Consider the following 12,094-nt stretch of genomic DNA (forward strand, 5'->3'; position numbering starts at 1 on the left):
AAGGTCCGGATTCAGACCGCGGTCCGCCAGTTCAGTAACCCCTGCTTTAGAGCTTCAAATTTGACTGTAGGCCTATCTGCTGTGCTTGATAACAGTCAGAATCGCTGGTGATAGTTGATGATTTGAGTAGTAGTTAATAAATACAATTTTGTGTATATTTTGAGTTACTTTTGTGCTATTTTTACCATATAAATAATGGACTGGATTTTTGGCACGTGTTGGAAATACGAAAAGCATCTAACAATACTGGTAACAGGGAACGATTTGTCATTTTGTAAGTGAAACTAGGTAATAGGTATTTAAAAGTGATTTGAGGTTCAGTGATCACACTTTGGCAATTCAGATTCCCAAAACTATCATTTGAAAAAGATATAAAATAGGCTAAATTTAGTCTAGTTCAAAATCAAAGCCACATCGGTTTTCAGTTATTGTTGTAGAATCACACGTTTGCTGAACAAGGCCTACGTTTAGCCTATTGGTCGCTGTAGTTATAACATGCCGTATGCTTTGCTTAGAATTTTCATTTTTGAAAGACTAAGTATATAGGCCTAACCTAGAACGGCAGTTTCTCTTTATTTTAAAGGTTCTTTTGTCCTCTTCTGCTCTAGCCGACAGGAGGGAACATTGAGCACAAACCAAACGATGGAAAACTATAGACCTTACGTTTTTCATACAAAACTGTTGATGCACGAATCGATATTGCTGATTAGAGGAAAGGAGTCTGTCAATTTCATGTTGTGCAAGATATGTCGATCAGAAGCACCAATATCTTCCATTTAGACCCACACAAAAACAGTACATCTTTAACTTTTAAATGTGTTTTGCTTCAACATCAGGTTAGTTCTAACAACTTTCATACTTGTAATATGTTTAGGTACTGTTTAGCTGTAGCTCACCGAGAACCGTTGTTGCTGAAACAGCTTGTGAGTTGCTGGTTTTGCAACGAGAAAACATTGATGAAGTCTTGGAGAGTTTTCCTCTTCTGCAAGAACAAATGCGCCAAATAAAAGAAGACAAGGCTTACAGAGATCGTGTTTTGGAGGTTACCAAAGCATGCATCCATACACCGCCAGAAGAAGCGTAAGTATTTTGATGATTGAATTGTAATTTATTCACTGTTGTGCTAAACAAGGTTTCATGCGAGCTAAGTTAGGTAATAAGTGTTTTGCAATGTTTTTTTTTATGGAACAGTGCTTACAAATATAGTCGCAAATCTGTTTTTCCGTTTGGTTAATTTTCTAAGGCATACTTTACTTTAACACAAGAGCAAGTGCAGTTGTTAACAAATATTGCGAATTGTTTCTGACAATGACGTTCTCGTCAAAATAATTCATAAATACAGTATATACCAATATTTGCTACGCTGTAGGTTAGTACTTTTCTATCTGATGTATTGTACACCCCACGCCCTAAACAGCTTATCCTGAAGGACCACTGTCTCGAATTCCAAAACTTCTCACTTTGATCCTAAAATCTTAATAAACTTTCTATTTTCACAGTATGTTTAAAACCAAGACTGTGGCTATGAGATATTGCAATTAACTCAGGAATCACATATTGCGTCATCGATTTCTTCCATACTAGCTTACTCCTCAGCTCCAAGCCGACCGGAACTTTTTAAACAAAAAAATTGTCAGACTTGAAACAACATATTTATTGTCGTAGGGTGGCCAGCAGTTTCTTTTAATCTTTAGCATTTTATTTACTAAGGTAACCTATCATTATATCTAAATCAAGTTTTCCAGTTTTGAAAATTTTTGAAATGGAGAAAAGGGATTAAAACAATTGCTGTGCGGAAACAATCGGCCACCCCCACTAGTGGGGAACAAACCGACGATGGATTATGATGATGATCATAATAAACCTATACGACTTTTAGCACAACAAAAGTTAGATGTAAAGAGATACCTGCCCTTTTAAGATTTGTTGGCTATTTACGTAGGCCTACTCAGCCTTTTGGGATAATGCTCTCTTTTTTATTTGTCATATTATTTGTGTACGAAGAATGAAGGTATTATTACTTCGGCCTAATTGAAATGGGTTTGACAACTGCATGAAAGAGTCGATGATTTAAAGATAACTGTAGTTTTCAGCTATTTTCGAAATAGTGCAGCATTTTTTTAAATTGTCTAATTGTCGCTTGACTTCTATTTTAATAAAAACTCACAGAGTAAAAACTACATAATTTTTTAACTTGTAAAAATGTTTACAGAAAAAAGATGCCAGCCTCCTATCACATAGAGTACTTTGATGAGGAATTTAAAATATACACAAGAAGGCGCAAGAAAATTTCTACTTTTAAAAAACTTAAACAGTCAGAAAAAGATATCCCGGAGTCAAGATCTTATTCAAACGTGTTTTCTTTTCTTTTGCTCCCTTATGCTTTCCATCCACTCAGCACGGGTTACATAACCTACGAGACGATCAGAGTTTTCCAAATTTTCGTTACAGTATTCATCGTACCTTTTCAGGTGTGTTACAAAACACTACTCTTATTACTACTAAACATGCAAAATACTGTTGATACAAAGATTTTGAATAAATTAAAACAAAGACGGTTTTCTTGATTGAATAATTGGTTACTTAAACCGTTTTTAATATGGTTTTTCGAACTGAGATATGTTATCAAACTATGGCGATTTTATTAAAGAAGACTGAATCAGCGTTGCTTGAATTTGATATTTTTTGGTGAAAAAACAATTACGATGTTCACATTTGAAGCTATTTCAAAGTTTGACTTGTTTTGCATCATGGCCATTTTTTACTATAGTAGCCTACGTAATACAAAAGGTGTTATCGAAAATTAATCGCAATTTTTTTTTCAGTTTGCTTTTCTACCACGAAACTTTCCCTTGATATTTTTACAATATGCTCTCGATGTCTGTTCGATGCTGGACATGTATGTCAAAGCTCATACCGCCTACTTCAATCACGCTGGTATTCTGGTTACCCATCCCGGGCGAACGGCCTTTCAATACCTGCGCACCAGCTGCTTTGTAGATTTCCTGTCGTGGTTCCCATTTGAATTAATACTTTACATGAGAGACCCCGACATTGAATCGGAGCAACAATGGCGTCTGCTGGCGTCACTCCGCTTTACAAGATTGCTTCAGATATACAAGGTAGAAGCATGCCTAAGATTATTCAATCAAGCTCTTGCGCTGTTGAAGACTACTGAATATTTATATGTGCTTTTAAGTTTCCTCAACATCAAAATGAGTAGCCTACATTGTTACTTTGATTCATTTGCTCAATGCATAGTGTTGAGCAAGAACGAAATTCAGCATAATTTTATAAAGTATTTGTTATGACTTGAGGTCGTGTCGAACCCACATTACGTGACTCAGGAGTGGGAATTTTTTTAAACCTTGAAATTAATTTTATTATTGCTTGTATGCTGTGTTATGTCACGTTATCTCTGTCAGATGTCAATTGCTTAGTATATTATGAATATAATTAGCTTTGCAATTCGTCATGCTCTTGTTTGACTAAAGTTACCATTATCAGCAGTTTGGGGGTCCTCGACAACAATTGTTAACGATATGGTAGTCCACTTGTTAGTGGGGTTGTTTCTCGTAAATTATTTAATCTACTTAGTGACGATATGATCGCAATTTTCTGCAACTAAATATTTATCAATAATAAATTATAAAATATTTAGCTCCGAGGATACTTCGCTTATTGGTTGTCGGGGATTCGGTCTGAGAATGGTTGGATAAAAGCAGCCAGATATGCAATGTGTGGATTTGTGGCTCACCATTGGTTTGCATGTATGCTTTTCTTGGTCGCTTGCCCTCCCGATAGTTATAATGTAAATAATTTTATCTTACTTTAGTTATTTTCTAAGACTTTTTTCGTCTAGAAGTGGTAGACCACCAGTTGCGTTGTTGATGGATTGTGTACCTTGGAAAATACAGTACGATCCTAAGCTTAACCCTCGCAGTTTTGCATACTTGCAGGTTCTTTAACCCCCTCATACAGGCCTCATCACCGAGGTAAACAGATGCTTTAGCTGTTAAAATGTTGCTTATACACCATTTTATTCATTCAGATACCACTGAATGGAGCTTTCCTTGAAGTGATTAACTTATATACACACACCCCGGAAGTTGAACGATTGTTGTTTGGTTTTGTCATTTTTGTCTTCACAAAGCCAGGTGTCCATCTACTGAGCTATCGGAGTGAACAGGATTTTCTACCCTTGAGATAGAGAGACCTGCAAGACTGTAGTTGCTTTCATTGCAATTTCACAATTATGTATGGCTCGACTTCTAGACTGTATTTTTTTCAATGTAAACTGCTCTAGAGAAAATTTATAAATGCAAAATACGCTTCCTATCTAAACATTGACAATTTCAGAGAGAGGAACAGTTTCAAGTGAGACCGAATGTTATCATGTTAAATGGTTCCGGTGCCATTACGTATTGTCACAACGCTTCATGGGTTGCCGCGGTTTCAACAAGTGACCAGTTTCCAACCTTGAGAGTTGTAGAATCTGTCCTCGACCAATATATAATCAGCTTATACTGGGCCACAGCGACCATGGTGTGCGTTGGTTATGGTGACATTCATGCGCGGCAGCCAGCTGAGATGATTCTGGCCACAGTGGCAATGATTTTTGGAACGGTATTTTATTCATTTATTCTTGGAGCATTGGCTGCAGCTGTACAAACAGACGACAAACGTCGAGGAATGTATAAAGTACGACTGGATGATATCAGAAAGTTCTTCAAAGTGTATCAAGTGAACAAAGATACTCAGGAACAGGTACTCGCTTTCGAATGATTAATTTCAAGACTAAGAGATATTGAATAGGGAGATTTTTTAATGGTATGAGACGCATGTGTCCGATCACAATGCCCAGAACGTTTGTCGATGGCAGTGTTAATGTAGTGACAGTGCACACAGGTACACAGTGTTTCAGCTGCTTAATTTCCCTGTTCAACAAGAACTTTATATCTGGTAATCTGAGGAGCGCTTTAAAGTAACTTTTGGGCGCTGAATCCAAATAGTCGCTGATATAGTTAATCAATTGAATCCTTATCTTTGTGAAAAGAAAACAACTAAACTAACTGTCGCCTAGGAAAAGCAGCGGTTGAGAACTATGTGGCATGAATTAGTGGTGCGATACTGATGAGCCCAGACTCATGGGCAAAACACGTGTCTATCGCTGTCAATTCTTGCTACACTCTACTGCCGAGAAACACATATTTTTGGAAAAGTCTTGATGGCTAGTGTGGAGGCCACACCGGTATGGTCAGCGAAACACAATGCTAACAATAATTTTCAATGAACTCTCAAAACAGTAGTGATGATACTGCTGTTCTCAGTTGCTCAAGATGCAACCTTAAAAGGACACATTGATTATACTTTATAGCATGTTGAATGATTTGGGGCGAGATTTGAGGTAAACCAAGGGCAAAGCTGAGATACTTGGTTCACGTTTAAAACAGTGGAAAAAAGACAAAGATTTCCTAGTTTAGACATCGTCATTGAAAAAATTATTATCCTTCCTCGATATTAGAGACAACTTGTAAAACTATTACCTAGTTTGATGAATTGAGTTTGGTTGGGATCATAACAGTGACGATAGGAGACTAGTGTACATAGACCGAAAGAAACCAAGATTAAATATTATGCCATTTTTTACCCAGGTTCTTGACTACTATTGTTACTTGTGGGATCGAACTGGTGGTGTGAGTCCCGATCGCTTGTTCACCGGCCTGCCACCCTCATTGCGCACCAGTGTGTGTCAAAGCATGTACGGCCCAATGATTCGTGAGGCATTTGATGAAGGCACATATGTTGACAAAGAAACGCAAGGATTTTTCAGATTGTTGTCCACACATATCACACCAGCTCTGTATATGAAGAAGGGGATTGTTTGCAGGTATTGTTGAATCTAGACAAATTATTCTATGCATTGAAAAGGGCTCATAAAATAAATGAAACTTGTCGTAACAGTATTTAATCAAACAAAAGTTTTACTTTGATTGTCAGTGTGGTGAGTAGCCTGTTTATCAAATCTTTAAATGTATAAATAGTTAAATACCCAAATATGTTCATTTTCAATTAAGAAACTGGCTATTGCAAACGCAAGCTGCACAAGACGAGGATAATTAGGCGTTAGACCACCAAGGGTCAAGGATACTTAGGCTACATTAATGTATGGAATAGCCACTATCGAAACAAAATACCTTGTCTTACCAGGGGTTAGCTTGCATTCAGTGATTTGCTCAACCTGGTGTAAGTTTACATACCAATGTTGTTGGCTTGTATCTCGTCAAAATTTTCTTCCATCTCAAAGTGGAAAAGCAGTTTTTCTAATGCGTAAACTTCCAGTATGTAAAAGTAAACTTATAATGTCTTAAAATTTGGTTGATTGCTTACGTTTCTTGCACTGATTTAATCCTTAGAAAAGTGATTGTTAACCTCTAGGGAATTATCCCAAAGATGGAACTGCCGGTTCCAGCGTCCACACGCGACGGGTCGCCCGGCCGTCGCAGGCCATCTTTCTGGGCTATGCAGAAAGAGCTTGTCTTCCTGGCCCGCTCCGCCATTCTAAATTTGCGGACGGGTCATGTAACGTTTTCGATCCACACTCTCCCTCCACAGGTACCTCGACTCCCCAGCCTGGCCCCCGCGACCTAAGCTGGTGGACTTACCCCTCCGGGTGCATCGTCACCCCTAAATCACGCCGCTCCCCGCCGCCGCGGGGTGTGGCAGGCCGGTTTCTGAAAGTCTTCGAGCTGGCTATGTTTGTTTGTGCTCTCTCGCCGTGTCAATCCTTTGTACCCGTGCGCTGTTGATGCAAATAAAATAGTTCTGTATGCATGTATACATATATGTATACATAGTTCTGACTACTCACTCGTCAGTCACTACACGTGTCTATCGCTGAGTTCCTGCTACACTCGACTGCCGAGAAACACATGTTTTTGGAAAAGTCTTGATGGCTAGTGTGGAGGCTACACCGGTATGGTTAGCGAAACACAATGCTCGCTGTTCTATAGTGAGTAGTCAGGTAGTGCTGACGCCAGGAAGATCGCTCCTTTTTAACAGTGCATATCCTTGGCGACAGTTGGCTTCTTGTTTTCTTTCCACAAAGGTAAGAATTCAATTGACTGACTCCAATCTCATCAAACCCAAGCATTCAAAAATGAACAAAGGAAAGGAATAAAATGTCTCATGCACATTGTGAATCGAGACTGGTTTAACAGCAATTTAGTAACTTCAATCATCACTAGATCTCTATGTATTAATCAATCAATTGTTTCGAATTATCTTACGCTGCCTTCGCCTTGTAACGCTGTTCTTGCCCGCTCGGATCAACCTCGCTCTGCTTTCAACGCATTGATCAACACGATCCCCTGATCAACTCGATGCAGCCTCAAAATTTCCACCCCAATTTTCTACTTTTTCCTGGTAATGTAGCCTATCAGTGCCTCTGGTTTTGATCGCTAGCCTCCCCGACCCAGCTGGGCGAACCTGCCTCAACGTCTGGCCAGCGCACATCCGTGCTCGCCGAATCAAAGCTTACTCTTCTCCAGTGAGTATGTATTACATTCCCACCTATATTTTTTTGTTTCTATTGATTAATCGAGCCTCTGCTCCACATTTTTATTTGAATTTCGTCTGCCACGAGAGCCAAATTATCTTTAAATAGTTGACTGTCTTCCTCGTGGTAGACCCCAATTTTATCTGCTCTGCCTACTGGCAGACCAGGTTTAAGAGTCAAGTACCTGCGCCGAGGTCGCGTGAAGGAGACGTGGGCGCCGCCCGGCGGTCAATTACTGCCGGTTCCAGCGTCCACACGCGACGGGTCGCCCGGCCGTCGCAGGCCATCTTTCTGGGCTATGCAGAAAGAGCTTGTCTTCCTGGCCCGCTCCGCCATTCTAAATTTGCGGACGGGTCATGTAACGTTTTCGATCCACACTCTCCTTCCACAGGTACCTCGACTCCCCAGCCTGGCCCCCGCGACCTAAGCTGGTGGACTTACCCCTCCGGGTGCATCGTCACCCCTAAATCACGCCGCTCCCCGCCGCCGCGGGGTGTGGCAGGCCGGTTTCTGAAAGTCTTCGAGCTGGCTATGTTTGTTTGTGCTCTCTCGCCGTGTCAATCCTTTGTACCCGTGCGCTGTTGATGCAAATAAAACAGTTGAACACTCAATGGGCGAAACACGTGTCCATCGCTGAGTTCCTGCTACACTCGACTGCCGAGAAACACAAGCCATGTTTGGTCGCTGGCTTCTACAAGCCAACATCTCTCCACTGCATTGGTATTTGAAACTTTTTTCACAAACAAGGCAAAGTCTCTCACACGCCGACGAGAAATATTGCTCAGTGGTTGCGCGCCCGGCTCAACAACACGCGGCTCTGTTTCGACTCGCGGGGTATGCGCTTCAGCAACGCACTTCAGGACTGCTCTCCCATTCAGCGGCACCTAGTGAATGGAATAATTCCACGGCAACAAGACTTCAACAATCGGAAACTTCACTCTGTCAATCTCGGTAACCGGCCCTGCGTCAAAAGCCTCTACAAGTATGCGAAGCTACCAGGAATAACCAATCAAGGCTTTGTCAGTCCGAAGATAAAGATTCAAAACCAAACCAAGCTTTGGTAGGCTATGCTTGGTCGTCGAAAAATTAAAGGAGCTTAGAATTAGAGGCTACTCAGTTGCATCAAACATTGATGGTTCATTATAATTTCAAAATACTTTCGCGAACTCCCGACGTAGAGTTCAAGGACAGTTCAAAAATATCTGGTCTAAGCCAGGGTTTCTTATAATTTAATGAGCATTGGAATGTAAATTATGACGTCGCTTTTGGTGTAGTTTTATCAACTGATTGCAAGTTGTCATTTTTTATTTTTTAAAAGGAGGATAATTGAATGTCATCAGGTTTTTCTCCGCATATTAAAAGATTAAAAATCACTCCTTTAAATATTGATATGTAACTACTGCCATACGAGATTGTGAATTTTTGTTCCATTTTGTGGTTTGTTTCAGACGAAATGACATTGGAAATGAAATGTATTTTATACAACGAGGCAGTGTAGCCATATTGGACGATGACGATAAAACTACAATCAAGATCCTTGGACCTGGCCAGCACTTTGGTGAGGTATGATGATTTGCTTCATGATTCTTCACTGTTAGTATTTTTAGTGACTTTTTCATCCACCACAGTAAACGAAAATGAGAGTTTTTCACACAAAAGAGAGTTTTTGAGAAAACGGAAAGTTAAAGTTTTGCAAAGCTTGAACCAATGAGTCAACCACGTAATAAAAGGCCTTACATTTGTTAGCGTGACAAAATCAATCCGTTTACGAGATAAACATTATTCGGAAAGATGCTTTGAACATGGTTTCGTGACATTCGCAGAAATACGGTTTTAGGTAGCCTTGTTGTTTGCCGTTCCGAGAGGCAAGACCATCAGAGCAATCACAGACTGTGAGCTGAACCTTCTCTCGAAAAAAGACTTGGATGCCATTTTAGATGTTTTTCCACAATTTCGTGAAAAAATGACAGCAATAGCACAGGTAGGCTATTTGTTGATGAGTAAGTTGTAGAGTAAGCGTTTCCGTACAATATGATGAAACGGTCGGTTGTCAACTTCGCAGACATCATACATCTGTGTTACTTTATAACCACACTCTTCACAACCAACCTTCGTCGCAACGTTTATCCACCAACGCCTTTTCAGACCTTACTCAAACAACAAATAAATGAAAACCTCGGATAATGGAGAATCTATTGTATTTACGGCAAATTTCATTTATAATTATGAAAGAAACCAAAAACACAAACTAACTGGTGTTGCTAATTTGAATTTTTTCAAAAATTGGTCAAGTAATTAAGGCCCCGATCGAGTCCGCTCCGTTAGCTCAGTGGTTACGCACCCGGCTCAAGATCACGCGGCGCAAGTTCAACTCTCGGGCTGTGCGCTTGAGCAACGCACGTTAAGGACTGCTCTCCATTCAGCGGCACTTAGTGAATGGAATAATTTCCCGGCTACAACACTTAAATAATCGGAAAACTTCACTCTGCCAATCTCGGTAACCGGCCCTGCGTCAAAAGCCTCTACAAGTACCGTATGCGAAACTACTATTGGGACATCAGTGGTGCATATCCAAGTTGTCTTGAGCGGGAATCGAACTTTTGACTTGATGGGAATTGTGGACGACCTTGATTTGAGTGGGAATCGAACGTCCGTCGAGATTGTACTATACGGTGTCAAGTACGATTTTGATCCTTTTCCATTACGATCTGTTGATGGTTTAGCTAAAATATTGCTGTTTTGTATTTTCCTGCTCTGGGTTTTATTGCTTAGTTTTTGCTGTTTTATTCTTATATCTTTCTTGAAGATTGATGTTACTTTGTTTGAAATCTTTTTTTTTGTTTTAGGACCGAAAGTTGCATGGGGCCAGGTCAGCAACTTACGAGCATCAAGCCAGTATGTTAGCCAGGCAGTTTAGCTCTTTACATAACATAAATGTGAAAAAGGAAAGGAAATATCATCTAATGGTAAGTAACATTATAGCGCATGAAGAAGTTCAGTTGTGTATAAGCAGACTTGCACTTACGGACTCGGCGTCTATTGTCTTCAGGCTTTATTTTTATAAGAAAAAGAAGACCAACTCAGTGCCCGAGAGGTTTCGCCTTTGTCTTGTGCTAGTAGGTCTGATATCGATTCCAGGTCGGGTCAAACCGAAACCTTTAAAACAGCAGTACCGATTGTGTTCTTTTTTGTATAACGCAGTGAGAATAAGTCGGGTAATAATGTGATGACTTCGTAAACCTGACATAAAATTGAAAATGAGCTCTTTCGCTAAAAGACCTTAGCAGTTATAGAGCGACCATTAATAAAACTATCACAGTATTAAGAAAACGAGGGGATGTAGGCTACCTATAAACATCTGTCGGGATTGGCTCATGAAGCAAGAGAAGGCTTCACAAACTGATTTATACAGGTTGCTGATTTTTTGTTTTTATATATTTGACATTATCTTTAATAATTATTATTCATATATAAAACAATAGTAAGACCAGCCATGTTGTATGGGATGCAGTCGCTAGCCCTAACGAAGACACAGGAAGGGAAATTGAAAGTGGCTGAGGTGAAAATACTGCAATGGTCTCTGAGTTTGACTAAGCAGGACCGAGTGAGAAATGAAATGATCAGAAAACGAATGCAAGTCGGAGAACGGAAAGATAAGCTGAGACACGCCTTAATGGTTGGGTCACGTGGTAAAATGAGACGAAGACTATGCCGGAAGAAGAATGAGACAATTGGAAGTTGGAAAAGAAAGCGAGGAAAGTCGAAAATTAGATGGAGAGACTGTGTGGCTGAAAATATGGAAATAGTGGGAGTGAAGGAAGAAGATGCTGCTGACAGAGTAATATCTGCACAAGCGGCCCCACTTGAAGTGGGAATATAGCCAGAGGAAAATATTTATAGGTTCCGTAGCGATTTTTTCATTTCTGAAATCAGCCAAATCGCGAATTCCGAGTCTTCCACTTTCGATGACGATGATTTGTGTTTTCTCTTTCAATTTGAGGTCGCCGGCTGACAAATAGAACGTTTTATGGCCTAACACTCGAACAATGCTTGATTGGACAAGAAAGGTTTCCAATTTTTTTTGAAACTCTACAATAGGGTGGCTCGTTTTTGAACTTTTTTTTTAATTCTGTCGGGGTAGTGGGGAAATGGTGCCAATGAGTGAGAAAACACTCATGACAAAATTTGAGATTCGTAACAAATTGTCTTCAGCCTTTTTTTTTTTTTTCAGCCTTCAAAAATTGAAGTTTTTTTTTTTTTCATTTTCAGCAAAATTTCCATTTTGTTGAAAATTTCGCATTTTTGTTTGTGGTTACATAACTACAAACTTCGTCAGTGACGTAAATTCAAATAAAAGACGTCACTTTTTCCTACCAAATCAACCCAATTTCATTAAAAAATGACGCAATAGCTCAGGGCAGGTCTATAAAGAGAAATACAATGACGTTTTATAGCTGGCAAAATGTCTAACGCTATTATGTATTATGTAACCACCCACAAAAATGCGAAATTTTCAGCAAAATGGAAATTTTAAGA

The 12,094-nt window shown here is 39.7% G+C and overlaps 1 protein-coding gene across 1 annotated transcript in view; it reads left to right on the top strand.

The window, feature by feature from the left end:
• LOC145769477 (uncharacterized) overlaps window positions 1-12,094 on the top strand; it is a 52,314-nt gene that overhangs the window by 27,511 nt on the left and 12,709 nt on the right. Inside the window, exons 19-27 of the mRNA XM_082581124.1 lie at window positions 875-1,080; window positions 2,213-2,471; window positions 2,826-3,122; window positions 3,662-3,811; window positions 4,360-4,767; window positions 5,655-5,890; window positions 9,007-9,121; window positions 9,396-9,539; window positions 10,405-10,524. Coding sequence (XP_082437250.1) covers window positions 875-1,080; window positions 2,213-2,471; window positions 2,826-3,122; window positions 3,662-3,811; window positions 4,360-4,767; window positions 5,655-5,890; window positions 9,007-9,121; window positions 9,396-9,539; window positions 10,405-10,524 — 1,935 coding nt within the window. The remainder of the gene's footprint in view (window positions 1-874; window positions 1,081-2,212; window positions 2,472-2,825; window positions 3,123-3,661; window positions 3,812-4,359; window positions 4,768-5,654; window positions 5,891-9,006; window positions 9,122-9,395; window positions 9,540-10,404; window positions 10,525-12,094) is intronic.

Source organism: Aplidium turbinatum, chromosome 4, assembly GCF_918807975.1.
Source record: "Aplidium turbinatum chromosome 4, kaAplTurb1.1, whole genome shotgun sequence".
Lineage (NCBI taxonomy): Eukaryota > Metazoa > Chordata > Ascidiacea > Aplousobranchia > Polyclinidae > Aplidium > Aplidium turbinatum.